Below are 19,664 nucleotides of genomic sequence, written 5' to 3' on the forward strand. Positions count from 1 at the left end.
AAAACTACAATAACCAGATGCCATTTTATAGTACCATAAGGGGTGAGTTTCATGTAATACCTGTCTCAAACGCAAGAGCTGCAAGATCTTTCTAGTCTTTGGGTGCATGGCATTGATACTGTAAGTTCCAAATTCCAATAATAAGAACCTGGTGATCTACCATAAAGATTCATGTAACGGAAAAATCAAACAGGAAAACTTACCCACGAATGCGAATGATAAACAGGAGCTTCGCCTCTGGGTTAACATAAAACCCACCTTTCAAACACAAGCACAAACCCAAACCTATAGCCAAATGAGCACAAGCAATATACATACCCAACTCTGAAAATCCCAAATCAAAAAATACTTATGGATTCACAATCAACCAAAAACAAAAACCCCAATTTTTTTTGAACCCCAATCCCACAGCCAAACATCCATATCAAAGCACTAACCACAAGACCCAATAGGGAAAAAAATTGCAAATCAAAATCACATTGCAACCTAAACCCCAATAGTATATTCAATCACAAAAATATGAAATTCAAATCAATGATTTTCTTGTAATGTATTTATATGAAATTTCTACAATTAAAAAAAAAAAAAACTCACCGATGGGTAGAGGAGGTTCCAGAAAACCCACACTCTATATATTGAACTAAAAACCCAAAAACAAAAAATACAAAATAAAAATTACAAAGGGTAGAGGAGGTACTAGAAAATTGGCGGTGGAGGAGACTAGCGGCAAAGGTGGACATGAGAGGAGGAAAGGGGAAGAGGAGTAGGGTGGCGGCAGTGATGGCTGGCAGCAGAGTGGCAAGGGTGAGGGAGAGAGTGAGAGGCGAGGATGAGGGAGAGAGAGAGAGTCGAGAATAAGGGGACGGCGATGGCTAGGGTGGGAAGTGGCGGCGGCGGCGGAAAGGCCAGGTGAGGGAGGTAGGGAGAGAGAGAGAGAGAGGCGAACGTGAGGGTGAGGGTAAGGGTGAGGGAGAAAGAGAGTGACGGCTGGTGTAATGGGTAAGAAGAAAAAAAATTAAAACCCTAACCAAAGCTTATTGTTTTTTTTTTTTTTTTTTTTATTTGCTCTGGTCTAATCGTTTCGTTGTTTTCTTTTTATTTTTTCTTTGTATTTGCTGATATGCTTCTTCTTTCTTTTTTTTCTTTTTTTCTTTTTTTTTTTCCTTTGTCTTTTCTTTATTGTTAGTAAGCCCTTTTTGTTAAGTTTTCTTTTTACATTTTTTTTCATATTTCTTTCCTGGCCATGACGGGCATGACATGCTTTTTTTTTTCTTTTTTTTTTTTTTTAAGTTTTAACTAGATTTTTCTATTGATTAAAGTTTTAAAAAAAGTTTTTGTAAGGACGTGATTTGCAACGAACCTTAACTGTGATGGGTTCGCACGTAAAAAGGCCCAGACAATATGATTTGTAGAGCGTGGGTGTAAAGAACTAGGTTAACTGTGGTCTTCCTTAAAAAGATTTACTCTCACGTATATTAAAGGTCTAAAGTTGGTACAACGATCGTTTTCTTTAGTGATCAATGCAATTCTTTTTCTCTATTTTTGCTCTCTTCTTTTTTGTCTATGTTTTTCTCCCTTTTCTTTTTTCTGTTCCGATCTTTTTTTCATGCTCTTCTTTTAGTTTATATACCCCCTTTTATGTTCCATCCTCACCGCACACGTGTAGGTTGGGTCCGGAGGATTTCTTTCTGTCCCATCTAACACCTCCTGGAACTTCCTATGGGCAGCTGTAAGGCTGCTTCCTTACTGCTCAGGTATCACCTCCACATTAATGCGGCCAGAGAGTTGGTTGAGAGGTCATTAATGCGGAGGCAGCTGTAGTTTATAGATATTTGTTTGTCTTATCTCTTTCATCCTTGGTCGGTTATTCTATCTTTTACAGTGACCTAATTCTGAGGTCTGGTTGCAATAAGACCACGTCCTGATCGTCCTCGGACGCATACTGCTGAGGAGTATGGTGTCCTCAGACGGATACAGAACCCTACCCTTGTGATGTTGACTACCATCCCCTTCAGTAACTACCTTATGACCTGACTTGGCCTCCTCGGATGGGCCACGGGCCCAACATTCTTGAATCAATCCTGAACTTTATGGGCCTATTGATCGAATGGTCCCCACAATAGCCCCTCAAAATCCTACTTTTCGACTCCTCAGGAGAGAAGGTGGATTTTGACGTCATAAGCCTGTACCTGTGCGCGTTTTGGGGCATGCCCCTGACGCTTCAGCATCCCGATTTTGGCAGCATTAAATTTTGACAACTCCATTGTCTCCCACGTTCGACGGTGAGATCTAAATCAAACGACAGAGGGCTTCCCTTGTTTTGTGAGCGGGAATTTCACCGCTCACAGCCCTCACATGACTATAAAGGCGTTCCCTAATTAAACCTGTACTTTCCCTTCGATGATTACATGGTTCCAGAGCTCATACATTGAACTTGCCTTCTTCCAATCTTCGTTATTCTCCTAGCGACTACAAATAATCGTACGTTGTTCGAGGCCCTTCCTTTGAACCTGTAAGTCCTCTTGAAGTTTTTACCACTTTTGTTTCAAGCCCAAAAGTCTTTCCTACTAAGTTTTTTAGAAAAATGGGGAAACAGAAGAATCCATTTCGATGTCTCGTTGAGTCCGAGGAGGGTATTAGAAACTTTCGCTCTAAGTACAAGATCCCCCCAACGGTAGGGATGAGGTACGCAGCCCAAGGGGAGTGGGTTGATGCTAGGCAAACTGGGGAAGTAGTTATCCCCATGATCGCCTTTATTGAGGGTGGGATGACTATCCCCATGGGTAGTATCACTAGGAGTTACCTCAACTTCTTTAGGCTATCCCCCACCCAGTGTGCTCCCAATATGTTTAGGGTCTTGGGAAGCATAGACGCTCTGAATAAGAGAATGGACCTAAAGTTAACCCATCATGACGTGAATTGGGTGTACAACCTTCATCACCTAGCTGACCAGGGCTGTTATCTCAAGTCGATATATCCTGAAGTAAGGCTAATTCAGTGCCTCCCCACTTCAAATAAGAACCTAAAGGAGGATTTCCTTATTTTCTCTGGGGAATGGCATGATGGTTTACCTTGTCCGACAGTAGAGGGAACACCAGGTGGGCGCGAAGTTATAGATCTATACTATTTAGTTCGTGAACAATTTCATTTACTTTTATTATTTTTGTATCCTACAACTTTAACTTTAGAATCAACGGTTTTGCAAGATAGGCGCTACACGAAGCCCAATCTCAGATTAGTCAATAAGGCGAGCCTAGATAGGTTATTGAAAGCTGAAATATACGTGAACGAGGCTGATGGTCAGCTCTGGGCAGCACATTTAATTCTTGGCTATACCCCCCTTTCTTTTGCCTTTCAGGCGCCGAAGTGCGTGATTAGAGCACGCGATCCTCGACTTCACCGTATCAGTGTTGCCTACGAAGGGTTTATCGTTCCAGAGGGTATTCCACTTCCCCAGTACACACCTCGCACAGAGCCTCTCTTCGTAGCCAGCGTCTCGGCGGGACCTTCTTCACCCTTACCTTCCCTCAAGAAAAAGGGAACAAAAAGGGGAAGGAAAAAGGGAAAAGGCGAGGAAACCGTTGTAACAGTATCTGAATCTTCGGACGACTTCGGGATTTTTGATCAGCCCACAAGCCCCGAGGAAGACCCTGACGAGATGGGGATACAAAGGAAACCCCAGAAAAGCTTGCTAGAGCTGATGGAAGGTCAGCCGGGAAAGTCTGCACCTGCCAAAACAATACCATCCCAGGCTTCATCTCTTCCAGCCAGGTCTCCTTCTCCAGCTCCTCGCCACCCTCCTCGTTCATCTCCTCAACCAGCGCTTCCCAGTGCTGCTGAGCAGAAAAAGCGCAGGGAACAGAAGGGCAAGGAGGTAGCGGATACAAGCAAGTCTCGTCCCACTCGAGAGGAGGATGACCAACGAGCTGCAAAGCAGCAAAAAACTAAGCACCCAGCCACGCGGGGCCAAGAGAAATTTGATTCCCCACATCCTGAGCCACAAGCATGGTTGCCAGTACCTATGCACGGTGGGGAGCCCCTGCGAGACGATGCCTCTATAAGGGACTTTAACGGCGGCATTGGGTGTCACGTAGCCTCGGCCATAGAGGAAGCCTTATTGCTCCCAAAAGATATGGCCGAGATAAAGAATATGAGGAAGAATGAACTCATCCTCAACAACAAACGATATTTGGGCATGGTGAGAAGCTGTCTTTTACCCTGTTTCATTCTATGACCGTTACTCACTAATATGCACTTTTCATTGACTATAATGTTAACTCCCCCCCTTTTTTATCTTCTCTCTGTTTTTCTTTTTACAGATCATCCAAAATACTTTCAAGCTAGATGAGATGCTCAATGCTTACTCCGATCAGCTAGATGGCGAAAGGAAAAGAAGGGTAATGGCTGTACAGACCTTGTCCAAATCTGAACAGGATTTGGCTGACGCAAGGAAAAAACTACAGGTCGAAGAGGAAGCTCGCAAGAGCGCTAAATCGGCATCAGAAGGCTACCAGAAGCAGGCCGAGGAACAAGCAAGGCTTCTGCGCGAGACAAATGCCGAGCTGAAGAAGACTCAAGAGCAAGCTCTTGTTCTTAAGAAGCACCTAGAGGAAACTCAGAAGCTAAGGGAGCAAGCTGAAAAGCTCAAAGAGCAAGCCGAGAAAGCGAAAATCAACGCCGAACAGGCAATGAACGAAGTCGAGCAGAGAGGCTACGAAGTTGGTATAGCTGAAACTAAGAAGGCTTTGAGAGCCGAGGTTCCGGAGGTATACCGCATCTACTGTGCGAGAACTTGGAGCGAGGCTCTTAACCGTGCTGGGGTTGAATCCTCATCTGAGCTACGTAGGCCAGATAACGTATATTACCCCGAGGCGATACGACCCTCAGCTCCTCAACCCTATCAGGCTGATGCTCCTTCTCCAGTTACTAACCTTAACGAGGAGGTTTTGCCTCACAATTCTCCTTCTCGCGGCTAACCGGGACCGACAAAAGAGGGACTAGCCCCTCTAGGAGCTTCCCCAGACAAGACCACCACCGCTTCGGAGGCAGAGACGGCCTCCCAGGGTTTTCAACAGGAATTGGACTCCACAGTTCTATCAACTGGGGGCAGATGGAATCGCAACTTTGGAGGCAGACCTACCCGCCAGCCAGACCCCGCAGATCCAGTTGAAATTAAAAAAGTAGAACCTGTCTTGTAACTTTAAATAGACACTTAATAGAGAACTTTTTTGCTCATTTTCTTATCGTTCTGGCGGCTCCATGTTATCTTTGCAGTCATGCACTTCATCGTTGTAATTTTGTATGGGTTCATTTCAACCACCTTCTTTATTATACGCCAATCTTGCGTCCAAAGCTCTCCCTCCGACTCCTCAATGAATGTTATAGGGCATTATTTCCGTCAAGTTTATGATTAGAAGATTTATCACAACTCTATTACCATTCAATAATTCAATACACAACATAGAAGGTTAATTTCTACCGAGTTTGCGGTCCGAGGACCTGGCATAACTTAGCCTCTGTTCCACGTTTTAATATAAATCATAGGTTGTTAATTTCCACTAAGTTTGCGATCCGAGGACTTGGCATAACTTAGTTTCTGTTTAACAATTCAATATAAATCATAGGATATTAATTTCCACTAAGTTTACGATCCGAGGACCTAGCATAACTTAGTTTCTGTTTAACAATTCAATATAAGTCATAGGATGTTAATTTCCACTAAGTTTGCGATTCGAGGACCTGGCATAACTTAGTTTCTGTTTAACAATTCAATATAAATCATAGGATGTTAATTTCCACTAAGTTTGCGATCCGAAGACCTGGCATAACTTAGTTTCTGTTTAACAATTCAATATAAATCATAGGATGTTAATTTCCATTAAGTTTGCGATCCGAAGACCTGGCATAACTTAGTTTCTGTTTAACAATTCAATATAAATCATAGGATGCAGGAGTACAGGATGTATGATTGACGTAAGTTAAAAGAAAATATTTGAATTGAAACACTTTTATTAATAATAATACCTCTTGAGATTATTTACATTCCAAGGATGGAGTACAGGTTTTTCATCTAGGTCCTCTAGATAGTAGGCTCCTATTCCTGCTATAGAAGTGATCCGATATGGCCCCTCCCAATTAGGTCCCAGTTTTCCCCAATTTGGATTCTTAGTGGCCCCCAGGACTTTCCTCAGCACCAGATCTCCTATGGCTAACGGCCTCATCCTCACATTGCTATCGTAGCCCTGCTTGAGTTTATGCTGGTAGTAAGCTAATTGAACCATCGCACTCTCCCTTCGTTCTTCAATCAGGTCTAAACTTTTTTCCAACATCGCATCATTATTACCCAAAGAGAATGTACTGGTCCTTAACGTTGGGAATCCAGTTTCCAGGGGAATGACGGCCTCTGCCCCATAGGTCATGGAGAAGGGAGTTTCTCCCGTCGAACGTCGGGGTGTTGTCTGATACGTCCAAAGCACATGTGGCAATTCTTCCACCCATTTTCCTTTCGCGTCATCCAGTCTCTTCTTAAGCCCATTGACTATTACCTTGTTAACAGCTTCAGCCTGCCCATTGCCTTGTGGATAAGCTGGAGTGGAATATCTGTTTCTTATTCCCAGTTCTGAACAATATTCCCTAAAGGCATTGCTATCGAATTGGAGTCCGTTATCCGAGACGAGAGTTCGGGGAATTCCAAATCGTGTAACAATGTTCCTCCAGACAAACTTCTTCACATCTACATCCCTGATGTTAGCCAAGGGCTCAGCTTTAACCCATTTAGTGAAGTAGTCTGTGCCGACCAGCAGGTACTTCTTGTTTCCTATGGCTTTAGGAAAAGGGCCGACAATGTCCAGCCCCCATTACGCAAAAGGCCAAGGGCTTGAGAGAGGGTTAAGAACTCCTCCCGGTTGGTGGATATTCGGGGCATATCTCTGGCACTGATTGCATTTCTTAACGTACTCCTGCGCTTCTCTCCGCATATTTGGCCACCAATAACCTTGCGTGAGGGCTCGGTATGATAGAGACCTTCCTCCTGTATGGCTTCCACAAATGCCCTCATGCAATTCTTCCAGGATTGACTCTGCTGTCTCAAGAGGCACACAGAGCAAGTATGGCCCAGAAAATGACCGTCTGTATAACTTTTTATCCTCAGATAACCAGTATCGAGGAGCTCTCCTTCGTATTTTCTCAACTTCCACCTTATCTTCGGGCAATATGTCACTTTCGAGAAATTTTAATATGGGATCCATCCAGCTTGTCGACAAACTAACTTGATGGATTTGGCAAACCTCCTTTTCTGGTGAAGTGGGAGTACACAAGTCTTCGACGATAATCACCCGAGGGAAATTTCGTACTGAGGAGGTGGCAAGGGTCGCCAAGGAATCAGCGTGGGTATTTTCACCTCGTGGAATATGTAATACGTCAAAAGACTCGAACTCCGTTCGCATACGCCTAACCGGGTCCAGATACCCTTGCATCCTTAGGTCTCTGGCCTCCAACTCTCCGGTCACCTGGCCGACTACCAACCTCGAGTCTGAGAATAGTTTCACTGCCTTTCCACCCATTTTATGGACCATGCTCATTCCCATTATCAAAGCTTCGTATTCTGATTCATTGTTAGTAGCCGAGAACCCTAGTCTTAGCGACTTCTCGATGATGACCTCTTCGAGGGATATCAGCACCAATCCCAATCCAGCTCCCCGTTGGTTTGCGGCCCCATCCACGTACACTTTCCATATAGACTTTCCTTGTGCGGATATCAGGCCAACCGATTTTTCATCCATGTGATCTTGATTCCTACTAATTTCCTCAGGGCACTCAGCGAATTCAGCCACCAGATCGGCGAGGACTTGACCTTTTACAGAGGTGCGGGGCATGTATTTGATGTCAAAAGCACCCAGAATCGTGCCCCACTTGGCAATTCTTCCGGTGTAGTCAGCACTTCTGAGTATGGACTTAAGAGGCAGTTGGGTCAAAATAACCACAGTGTGAGCTTGAAAATAGTGCGGAAGTTTACGTGTTGCATGGACCACCGCCAGTATGGCCTTTTCTAATGACAGATATCTCACCTTGGCTTCATGGAGGGATTTACTTACATAATAAATTGGCCTTTGGACGCCATTGTCTTCTCGTATCAAGTCGAAACTAACTGCGTGAGGAGCTATCGCCAAATAGGCATACAACACCTCATCCACTTCAGGGCTAGACATGATAGGCGGCCTGGACAAGTAATCTTTCAACTGCTGGAATGTTTCAGCACACTCCACGGTCCATTCGAATCCTTGCCACTTATGTAACAGGCGGAAAAAAGGACGACACCTCTCAGCCGACTTGGAGATGAACCGGTTCAACGCAGCAGTCATCCCAGTCAGTTTTTGCACTTCTTTTGGATTCCGAGGTGCTTGCAAATTGTTAATGGCCCTAATCTGGTCTGGATTCACCTCAATTCCTCTATGGGTCACCATGTACCCCAAGAACTTCCCGAAACCTACACCAAAGGAGCACTTCGAAGCATTCAAGCGCAACTTATGTTCTCTCAGTATCCCGAAGATACTAGTGAGGTCCTCCACATGTTCGGACACTACTTTACTTTTTACAACCATATCATCGATATATACTTCAATATTTCTGCCCAGTTATGGCTCAAACATTTTCGTCATCATGCGTTGGTAGGTAGATCCAGCGTTTTTCAAACCGAAGGGCATCACCTTGTAATGGTAGTTCCCAATCAGGGTCACGAAAGCAGTCTTTTCTTGATCGTCGGCGGCCAGCGGTATTTGGTGATACCCTTGAAAGGCATCCAAGAAACTCATCCTAGGGTGACCCACGGTCGCATCCACCAACTGGTCGATCTTCGGCATAGGAAATGGATCCTTGGGGCAGGCCTTATTAAGATCCATGAAGTCCACGCACACCCGCCATTTTCCAGTCTTCTTTTTTACTACCACCGTATTGGCCAACCATTGAGGGTAAAAAACTTCCTTGATAGCCCCAGCCTGTTTGAGCTTGGCAACTTCGCTTCTAACTGCCTCGGCATGCTCCTTCGATGGTCGCCGAGGAGGTTGCCTCCTGGGGACAATGGCAGGGTTCACGTTGAGTCGGTGACAAATGAAATTCGGGTCCACCCCTGGGGCTTCGTACGGGTCCCATGCAAAAACGTCCACATTGGCTCGGAGGAACTCCAGCAAATTCGCTTTCTCTTGTAAAGGCAACTTGGCCCCAACCCGGAAGAATTTTTCTGGATCATCAGCAACAACTGCCTTTTCCAGATCTTCACACTCTACCCCATTGGTTGGCACGTCTAAGCCTGATACTGGGGACTTTAATTGCTATAACTCATTATCGGCGATAGCCGAGGTTTCTGCCTCTGGCCGATGCTGTATAGCCGCTACTTGGCATTGCCGAGCAGCCGCCTGACTCCCTACTATCTCCAGCACTTGGTCTCCGGATGGGTACTTCACCTTCTGATGTAGGGTGGACGAAACCGCTTTAAGGGTGTAAAGCCAAGGTCTGCCCACAATAGCCGTGTACGGAGAAAAAACATCTACGACAATAAAATCCACCTCCACCACATTCGTGCCTGATTGCACGGGCAGCCTGATTAGCCCCATAGGAGTGACCAACCTTCCCTCAAAACTCACTAGAGGGGAATTATAGGTTGTTAAGTCCTCTGGTTTCAAACCTAGCCCCTTGTACAAATCTGGATACATCACATCCACAGCGCTTCCCTGATCAACCATCACTCTTCGAATATCGTATCCGCTAATCCTCAATGTTACCACCAAAGCATCCTCATGGGGCTGTATGGTCCCAACCAGATCCTCATCTGAAAAACCCAAAATCAAGGGGACACGCCTCTTAGCTCTCTTCAATGTCTGAGAATGATCCTCGGTCGGGGATCGGGACATCGACAACACTCTCGAGGGGCAAGATCCAGTCCTTCCTGGGGCCGCAAAGATAACGTTAATCGTACCCAGGGGGAGCCTTGATGAAGCATCCCCACGCACCTCAGAACCTGCTTGGCTAGCCCTTCCGCTGGAGTGATGCAAGATTTGCTTTAATTTCCCTTCACGGACCAACTGTTCCAAGTGGTCCCATAAATTCCTGCAGTTGTCTGTCGTGTGCCCATGATCCTGATGGTAATGGCAATACAAACTCGGGTTGCGTTTTCTAGGCTCTCCCGCCATCTTGTTCGGCCATTTGAAGAATGGCTCGTTCTTTATCTTCTCCAAAACCTGCTGAACAGGCTCCCGAAATACTGCATTAACAACTTGGGCGTCCACCGAGCCCGACTGCCCAACAAAGTCCCTCCTTGGTCGGCTGTTATTATAACGATCCAACTTGAAATCCCTCCTCTCCTGAGGGATCATCTTGGCCTTTCCTTTCCCCTGTAGTTGATCTTCTTCTACTCTTCTGTACTTATCTATTCTGTCCATCAGCTGGCGCACACTAGTGACAGGTTTACCCGTCAAGGACTTCCTCAAATCATGATCAGCTGGGAGACCAGCTTTGAAAGTGGTTATCGCCACAGGATCATTCTTTCCCTCTATTTCGTGGAACATTTCCCAGTACCTATCCGAGTAACTCTTGAGAGTCTCGCCCTCTCGCATAGACAACGTCAACAAGGATCCCAAAGGTCGAGGAGTCCGGCTGCATGTAATAAAACGAGTACCAAAAGCCCGAGTCAGTGTTTTGAAAGATCCAACAGAATTGGCCCTTAAGCCATTGAACCATCTTATCGCCGTCGGACCCAAACTCGATAGAAAAATCTTGCACATCAAAGCATCATCTCTGGAGTGAATAGCCATCTTCTGGCTATAATAGCTTACATGTTTCACCGGATCTGAATGGCCATCATACAGAGAGAACGTAGGCTGATGGAACCGCCGAGGATGGGTAGCATCGTCTATGTTCCTCGTAAAGGGTGACTTGGAAATTTGACTCAGGGCTTTGTTCATGGCATCGTTTCCCAAGCCCCTGCTTGTTGGACTTCTATGCCTATGTCGATGGCGATGCTCCTCTTCATAGGAGAACGTCTCGCTTTGCGGAGTTCTCGATCTTCGCCTGTAACTAGTTCCATCCGACTCCCCAGATGATGGTTCGGAGCAAGGTGGGGAACACTCCCGCCGTGCATGGCGCAACTCTCTCTTCAAGTCTGCAATCTCACGTTGCAGATTCCCATCATGCTTCGCGTGGGAGACGTGGCTCTTCCCCCGTGAGTGGCTCTTGGTGGTATGAGTTGTATGTACGCTCCCCTTACGGCCCTCTCTCCGTTCGGGACTTCTTCAAGGACCACCATGCTAAGAGCCCCTTGACTCCGCCTGATGCAGGTTGACATCCTCCTGATGTGGTCCTGCTGCGGGATGAGGTGGTTCCACTCATTCCATCGGAGACGCTATACCGGAAGTTCTATAAGCTAACACAAGCTCTCCCCACAGACGGCGCCAATTGTAAGGACGCGATTTGCAATGAACCTTAACTGTGATGGGTTCGCACGTAAAAAGGCCCAGACAATATGATTTTTAGAGCGTGAGTGTAAAGAACTAGGTTAACTGTGGTCTCCCTTAAAAAGATTCACTATCACGTATATTAAAGGTCTAAAGTTGGTACAACGATCGTTTTCTTTAGTGATCAATGCAATTCTTTTTCTCTACTTTTGCTCTCTTCTTTTTTGTCTATGTTTTTCTCCCTTTTCTTTTTTCTGTTCCGATCTTTTTTTCATGCTCTTCTTTTAGTTTATATACCCCCCTTTGTGTTCCATCCTCACCGCACATGTGTAGGTTGGGTCCGGAGGATTTCTTTCTGTCCCATCTAGCACCTCCTGGAACTTCCTATGGGCAGCTGTAAGGCTGCTTCCTTACTGCTCAGGTATCACCTCCACATTAATGCGGCCAGAGAGTTGGTTGAGAGGTCATTAATGCGGAGGCAGCTGTAGTTTATAGATATTTGTTTGTCTTATCTCTTTCATCCTTGGTCGGTTATTCTATCTTTTACGGTGACCTAATTCTGAGGTCTGGTTGCAATAAGACCACGTCCTGATCGTCCTCGAACGCATACTGCCGAGGAGTATGGTGTCCTCGGACGGATACAGAACCCTACCCTTGTGATGTTGACTACCATCCCCTTCAGTAACTACCTTATGACCTGACTTGGCCTCCTCGGACGGATATGCATCATCGAATGGGCCACGGGCCCAACATTCCTGAATCAATCCTGAACTTTATGGGCCTATTGATCGAACGGTCCCCACAGTTTTAATTGGATATTTTATTTTTTAAAGAATAATTTTTTTTTTCTTTTGTATTGGTACTGGGCATGATTTTTCATTTTCTTCCTTTGTTTTTTTTTTTTTTTTTCTTTCCTAAGTCTAAATGCGTTAAGTGATGAGTTGCCTCACAAAAAAAATAATAACAATATAATAATTCCAATATAATTTAATACTTCCAATTATTTAAATATAATTTAATATTAAAAATTAATAAAATATAATATAATACTTCAAATTAATAAAATATAATTTAGTACTACAAATTAGTAAAATATAATTTAATAATTAATATAAAAAAAGGCCAACTTACCCCATTAACGTAAAAAAAAATGACTGAACAAGGTAAGGTCAATTTTACTTCTACCAGAACAAGGTAACCTATTTTAGATCACAAAGTACACGAGTGGTTTAACTCAACAAAAAAAGCAAAAAAAGGTACACGCGATTGACGTTGGCTTAAAACATATTAATGTTACGACATATAATTACACGTGATAATATAATTTAAATAAAAAAAATGTTTAGATGAAGAGTTTAGATTGTAGTTAAATTAATATTTTTATCAACTTAAAAATTATAAGAGAAAAAAATAAAAACAAAAAAATTATATTTATTTAAAAAAATCTGCAATTTGGTGAAGTCACTTGGTCATTTTATTAATGAGCTATAAAATAAAATTTAAAAACAAAAAACAATCACATATACTCAATAAAAGTCACCACACAACTTTCTCAAAAAAAAAAAAAAATATATATATATATATATATATATATAAATATGTAGGGACTCAATTTTTAACGACCCATGAACGACGTTGGGCTTGCATGTAAAAGGCCCCAACAATATGATTTGTAGAGAGTGGGCATGAAAGGCATGACCTTGGGCACAGGTAAGCGGTTTAGTCGTAGTTCCTACGAGAATTTATGTATGGACGGGCTTGGCTTGACTAGCTAAACCCTCCATTCGTATGGGTTGTAAGACTTAAGCTTCACCGGTCCAAAAAACCCCCCTTTAGCTTTGTTTTCTTCGCCTTTTATATTAGTGTTTCATTCCCCTTTTTGTGTCCACGTGTTAGTTTTACTTTTTGGGGTGCAAGCCTGTCCAGTCAACCCATACCTAGAGTGGTTGGGGGTTGCTGGAAAAGCATAAGGGCATGGCTTTGAGCATGGGCTTGTCAGATGCAGAATTCTGTATCACTGTGTTGGCGGCTTTTTCCCTTGTCCTGCCCCTGTACCGAGTTTGCCTCTTTTCTCCAGGTGTTTTGGGAGGTGCTGAGCATAAGATCGTCCTCGGCCATGTCCTCGTGCCCTTCTTGGGCTTTCATTAGGCGTCCTCGGAGACAGCTCTCCTCGGCTTAGGCCTTGGGCCCAAACGAGGAGTAGGCTTGGGCCACAAATTATCAGGCCCCACAATAGCCCCTCAAAATCCTGCTGCCCGACTTTAGTTGGGGAGGAGGGTTTTGATTATGTTGGGCTCACATCATGACTCGCTCAGATTCTGTACTTCATCGATGTCTGTGCCTTTCCATTTGCATAGAAGATGCACCGAATTATAAGAGGCGCCCCTTTAACTTTTAGTCACGCGGTGTTCTTTGATGCTACAGTGCTCGAGACGCGCCTTCACGAGGACCTTTTAATTTTATGGTTGCAGATGGCGTTGGAGACCGAGCCAAGTCCTTCTTGTCCGTAGCGTTCCTTGGAACTCTGCGTAAATTAAATATCCCCTCCTTTCCCTTTAAATAAGTAGGATAGGAGGTTACTCCTCTTACATACAAACCATTCGGTTTTCTTCGCAACCGTAATCCTTCAGCCATAATTACAGTTTCCATATCTAGTGCTTCCCACCCTCAGTGCAATATGCCTAAGGCACGTGTAGGGGTGAAGGAACTACACTCGCCACAGAAGCACCGGGTCCCTCCGAGACTCAAGGTGATGCAGTCTGGACAGGGTAGACACAGACTCAAGATGATCTTCCATCTTGGTAAAGTGGGGATGGTATCTCTACCTCTTTTAGCCAAAATCTGAAGCAGGTACTGGTCGCGTCAGATTCTTGACGCGTCAGAAGTAAGGTTTTTCGCCATCAGCGCCGTCTGCTCTATCGCAGACGCGGTTATACAGAGGCTCCTCAACTTCCGGCTCCCTGCACCTTTTCTTCAATGGTGCTAGCCTGAAGTCAGGTTCCCCACACCTTTTCTTCAACGGTGCAGGCCCCAAGTTGGGCTCTTTGGCTGCCTGAGTTATAGGCATGTAAAAGGGTTAAGGAATGGTTTCCTTAAACAACGTCTTGGAACAGCAGCCAACCTCTCCTCTGCACTCCTTCTTCGGCTTTCCCTTCATTCCCTTGTATCTTTTCTTTTTGCTTATGTAGTTAGCTTTAATATAAGCTTATTCCAGCTTTTCATTGTACACTGTACTATTTCTTTGTCTTAATAAAAGATGAATTTATTTATTTCTTTCTAAATACTTTTCCTTTCGACAGCAATTACTTTGTGAACGGGTGCGCTATGTACGTATTTTCCTTTAGTGATGCTTAGAGCAGGAAACCTTGAAACAAAAGCTTACCAATCTGAATTTATCGGCATTATCAAGTGTGGGGCCCAGTAATTTGTGGGCCAGGCCCATTTATTCATTGGGGTCCAAAGGCCCAAGCCGAGGAAGGTGATGGCCCGGGCTTGGCAATGCAAGTACGAAATAGCCTTGGGACACAGCCGAGGACGACTCAGTCCTCGGCATGTCCGAGGTCTCACAAGAAGAAAGGGCAAAAATGGTATAGAAACAACTTAGGGAAAAAATCTAAAATATCTGTGCCAACAGAAAAGGGTATGCTGGAAAGTGTAACGACCAGGGAAAGCTGCCCTTACTGCCATTCAATACTCTGCACCTGACAGAGTCATACTCTCCAGCTTTTTCAACCACCCCCAACCACTCCGGGTATGGGCTGATGGGACAAGTATCAATCTTGGAATGTCGATCCTACACGTGGACGAAGGATAAAAAAACACAGGCTAGTATAAAAGGAAAAGTAAGTAATTCATAGAGGTGGCTGGGAAAAATGGCCAGAAACCAGAGCCTCCCAGCCCGCCTCCAGGAGAAAGACTCCTAGGGCGAAGACGACTTAACCATGTATGGATATCACAAGAAACCCACCGCCTGGTGACCAAGGCCTAGCCTTTCAAACCCACGCTCTACAAATGATATTGTTTGGGCCTTTTTTACACGCGAGCCCAACACTGTTATGGTTCGTTACAAATCGTGCCCTTACAATTGGCGCCGTCTGTGGGAAAGGCTTGTGTGTTGGCATAGGCGGTAGGTCGAGAGAGTTCCTTTGTCATTTCTAACAGCTGGTTATAGAGTTCTAGTGTAAAGTTCCGCTAGAGACTACGATTCTTGACTAGGGGCTACGCTTGGTAGCGTCAATCGCATGGATGGCTCTAGGGGCTTGGCCGAGGAGCTAATTCCCCTAAAGCCAAGGTCCCACGCCAAAAAAAAAAAAAAAAAAAAAAAAAAAAAAAAAAAAAAAAAAAAAACTGAGTTTTGGACAGAACCAAGGTATTGTATGGTTCTCGGACTCAAACCTATGGGAAACCAACTACTTAGATGAGAAAACTGAGTTTTGGACAGAACCAAGATATTGTATGGTCCTCGGACTCAAACCTATGGGGAAACCAACTACTTAGATGAGAAAACTGAGTTTTGGACAGAACCAAGGTATTGTATGGTTCTCGGACTCAAACCTATGGGGAAACCAACTACTTAGATGAGAAAACTGAGTTTTGGAAGAAAAACTGAGTTTCGTAAAGTCGGCTACTTAACAAAAATTCTAAGTTACTCAATCCTCGGCTCAAATACCATAAAAGGTTAAAGCTATTAAAGATGTTAAGAAGATGGTGAAACGCCCTACTACTCGGTAACCTGGAGGGGCTGTTCATTTTGTGGGTTGTATGTCCTAGGATGATTACTTCCTATACCGCACCGAGTGTTCAGTTGTCATCTCGGCTATTTTAAAGTAAGTATTGTTTTCTCAGGTCGGCATTATAGTGCCGAACAACTCTATTAAGTTCATAATAATATGTTTTCCTTAGGAAGGGTTTCGACCCTAAGTGTCATTTGTTCAAGTGGGCATTATTGTGCCGAACGTCTCTCATAAGTTCATAATGGTATCTTTTATCTTGGTAAGGGATTTTGGCCCTAAGTATTTCTTTTCCAGGTCGGCATTACTGTGCCGAACAATTTTATTAAGTTCATTATAAACATTATTGTCTCAGTAAAGGTTTCTGCCCTAAGTACCATTTGTTCAAGTCGGCACTATTATGCTAGGTAATTCCAACAAGCACAGAGCGAGATCCTTTTACTAACTAGGATTTTGGCCCTAAGCATCATTTATAGTATAAAAACGAAAAAGAAGTCCCAGGATAGTACATCTATTCACGGCACAACCATTTCAAAAAAGAAGAGATAGGATATATGAAATAAAGCAAAGACGTCTTTTATTAATATGAAGATGTATTACAGCGTACAATGAAGGGCTTAAACAAGCCTACATAGAAAACAAGCTACAAAAACAATATAAGAAAAAAAAAAAAAAAAAAAAAAACGAAAACAATATAACTAATAAACAGCCCAAAGTCTTTTTAAAACTCGTCTCCGAAGTCCTTCCAAATTCTGCCCCGGTAGCGCCCATATTGAGAGGAGGACCTTTTTCAGAAGAAGAGGGAGGAGATGAAGGGAAAGAAGGAGGAGAAGAAGAGGAAAAAGGAAAAGCGCCAGGATGGATCTGGCGGTGGAAAGAAGAAGAAAGAGAGGCAAAAGGAGGCGCCAATGAACGAAGAGAGGAAGAAGCAGAGGCACTTAGTCCCTGCGTCAGTCCTGACTCCTAACACACCGGTGCCATGTTAGCTATGCTCGCAAGAGAGCGGCTGGTACTGATAATGGGTGACCCCAGCTCAGTCGCGCCGAAATTTTGATGTGACGAGCCCCTGCTTCGGATTTTGGCTGAAAGGAGAGTGAGAAGTATCTTTAGTCTCTGCCATCCCTGCCCTGACCGAGCCATCTTTAGCTTCATAAGAATATGGAATTTCTGAGAAGGGAATGGCTCCTTCATTACTTGCTCCTGTTTTGAACGAATTACAACTTAAAGTATAATCAGCGGGTAAAAGTAGACTCTGGAGGAGTCTAAGGGTTTCAGATTTCAGGGGGATTAAAAAGGTTCACGTACAGGAGAAATAACCTCTTGTTGTTTCTTTTTATATGAGGGGCGAAATGGAAGGTATTTAATATGTCCAGATCTCCAAGAAAATCTGTAAACGAGAATATGCCCGCTCCGCTTCCCCATACCATCAATAACCATTAAATTTGAATGGTCTCATAAAAGGAAGCTATTAAAGGCATGTTTTGGATAGCCAAACGGCATGAATGCGTTGTGAATAAATTCAGAGGAATGTCTCGTAGACCGGTACATTTCCTGGGCAGATGAGGAGACGCCAACATTAATAAAGGGCTGAGTTAAACGAGCTATGGTAAAGGCTTGGTATTACCAAAATCCTCCTCTCTAACCAAGAGGTTGGATAGCAGGGTTTTGAGGGGCTATTATGGGGCCCAATAATTTGTGGGCCAGGCCCATTTATTCGTTGGGGTCCAAAGGCCCAAGCCGAGGAAGGTGATGGCCCGGGCTCGGCAATGCAAGTACGAAATAGCCTTCGGACACAACCGAGGACGACTCAGTCCTTGGCCTGTCCGAGGTCTCACAAGAAGAAAGGGCAAAAATGGTATAGAAACAACTTAGGGAAAAAATCTAAAATATCTATGCCAACAGAAAAGGGTATGCTGGAAAGTGTAACGACTAGGGAAAGCTGCCCTTACTGCCATTCACTACTCTGCACCTGACAGAGCCATACTCTCTAGCTTTTTCAACCACCCCCAACCACTCCGGGTATGGGCTGATGGGACAAGTATCAATTTTGGAATGTCGATCCTACACGTGGACGAAGGATAAAAAAACACAGGCTAGTATAAAAGGAAAAGTAAGTAATTCATAGAGGTGGCTGGGAAAAATAGCCAGAAACCAGAGCCTCCCAGCCCGCCTCCAGGAGAAAGACTCCTAGGGCGAAGACGACTTAACTATGTATGGATATCACGAGAAACCCACCGCCTGGTGACCAAGGCCTAGCCTTTCAAACCCACGCTCTACAAATGATATTGTTTGGGCCTTTTTTACGCGCGAGCCCAACACTGTTACGGTTCGTTACGAATCATGCCCTTACATCAAGTATTATCAAGTATAATAACGATAATTTCCAGTAAGTTAAACTCATGAAACTAACCGAGATAACGGCTTAATGCCCCGTAATACATGCGCGGCAACCGTCCGAGAATGATAAATACTAAATAGACCCTCCGAGGGGGCTGCCGAGCAGTGATGGGCTTTGGCTGTGTTTTGATAACACCTGACCCTATAACAGTTGCACCAATTCCCTTGGTATCGAGGATCCGAGGGTAAGCTGCAGATTTCAGTCGATCTAGGAATTAACCCAACTATCAATGGGTAACTCTCATCTGGGGTAGACTCTTAAGGCCATATAACGTCCAGGCTGTGTCCAAACCCTGCACTTTTCCTCTTAAGTAGTTGGTTTCCCCAGAGGCTTGAGTCCGAGGACCACACAAGGCCTTGGTTCTGTCCAAAACTTGGTAGTTTTTGGCTAAGTAGTTGGTTTCCCCAGAGGCTTGAGTCCGAGGACCATACAAGGCCTTGGTTCTATCCAAAACTTGTAGTTTTTCGTCTAAGTAGTTGGTTTCCCCAGAGGCTTGAGTCCGAGGACCATACAAGGCCTTGGTTCTATCCAAAACTTGTAGTTTTTCGCCTAAGTAGTTGGTTTCCCCAGAGGCTTGAGTCCGAGGACCATACAAGGCCTTGGTTCTGTCCAAAACTTGTAGTTTTTCGTCTAAGTAGTTGGTTTCCCCAGAGGCTTGAGTCCGAGGACCATACAAGGCCTTGGTTCTATCCAAAACTTGTAGTTTTTCGCCTAAGTAGTTGGTTTCCCCAGAGGCTTGAGTCCGAGGACCATACAAGGCCTTGGTTCTGTCCAAAACTTTGTAGTTTTTGTCTAAGCAGTTGGTTTCCCCAGAGGCTTGAGTCCGAGGACCATACTAGGCCTTGGTTCTGTCCAAAACTTGTAGTTTTCGTCTAAGTAGTTGGTTTCCCCAGAGGCTTGAGTCCGAGGACCATACAAGGCCTTGGTTCTGTCCAAAACTTGTAGTTTTTCGTCTAAGTAGTTGGTTTCCCCAGAAGCTTGAGTCCGAGGACCATACAAGGCCTTGGTTCTGTCTAAAACTTGTAGTTTTCGTCTAAGTAGTTGGTTTCCTCAGAGGCTTGAGTCCGAGGACCATACAAGGCCTTGGTTCTA

The 19,664-nt window shown here is 44.4% G+C and overlaps 2 protein-coding genes across 2 annotated transcripts; both read right to left on the reverse strand.

Moving 5' to 3' along the window:
- Nucleotides 1-5,628: 5,628 nt before the first annotated feature.
- LOC126713151 (uncharacterized) lies at nt 5,629-8,600 on the reverse strand. Its single transcript, XM_050412827.1, has 3 exons — nt 6,862-8,600; nt 6,060-6,741; nt 5,629-5,676 (listed from the first exon to the last, which is right to left on the reverse strand). The coding sequence occupies exons 1-3, from the start codon at nt 8,598-8,600 to the stop codon at nt 5,629-5,631; spliced, it is 2,469 nt and encodes an 822-aa protein (XP_050268784.1).
- A 726-nt stretch (nt 8,601-9,326) lies between these two features.
- LOC126713159 (uncharacterized) lies at nt 9,327-10,805 on the reverse strand. The gene is made up of 2 exons (XM_050412839.1): nt 10,233-10,805; nt 9,327-10,130 (listed from the first exon to the last, which is right to left on the reverse strand). The coding sequence occupies exons 1-2, from the start codon at nt 10,803-10,805 to the stop codon at nt 9,327-9,329; spliced, it is 1,377 nt and encodes a 458-aa protein (XP_050268796.1).
- Nucleotides 10,806-19,664: the final 8,859 nt, after the last annotated feature.

Source organism: Quercus robur, chromosome 1 (assembly GCF_932294415.1).
Source record: "Quercus robur chromosome 1, dhQueRobu3.1, whole genome shotgun sequence".
NCBI classification, from domain to species: domain Eukaryota; kingdom Viridiplantae; phylum Streptophyta; class Magnoliopsida; order Fagales; family Fagaceae; genus Quercus; species Quercus robur.

Bases quoted from the DNA above. Each gene is read 5' to 3' on its own strand.
- LOC126713151 (XM_050412827.1), bottom strand. From the start codon at position 8,600: ATGGTTGTAAAAAGTAAAGTAGTGTCCGAACATGTGGAGGACCTCACT. The intron at 6,742-6,861 runs GTAATGGGGGCT...GGCTAACATCAG, and splicing joins TCAAGCCCTTGGCCTTTTGC to GGATGTAGATGTGAAGAAGT. The intron at 5,677-6,059 runs GTACTCCATCCT...ATTGTTAAACAG, and splicing joins AGGACCTAGATGAAAAACCT to AAACTAAGTTATGCTAGGTC.
- LOC126713159 (XM_050412839.1), bottom strand. From the start codon at position 10,805: ATGGCTATTCACTCCAGAGATGATGCTTTGATGTGCAAGATTTTTCTA. The intron at 10,131-10,232 runs GTTTTGGAGAAG...CATTACCATCAG, and splicing joins TTCGGGAGCCTGTTCAGCAG to GATCATGGGCACACGACAGA.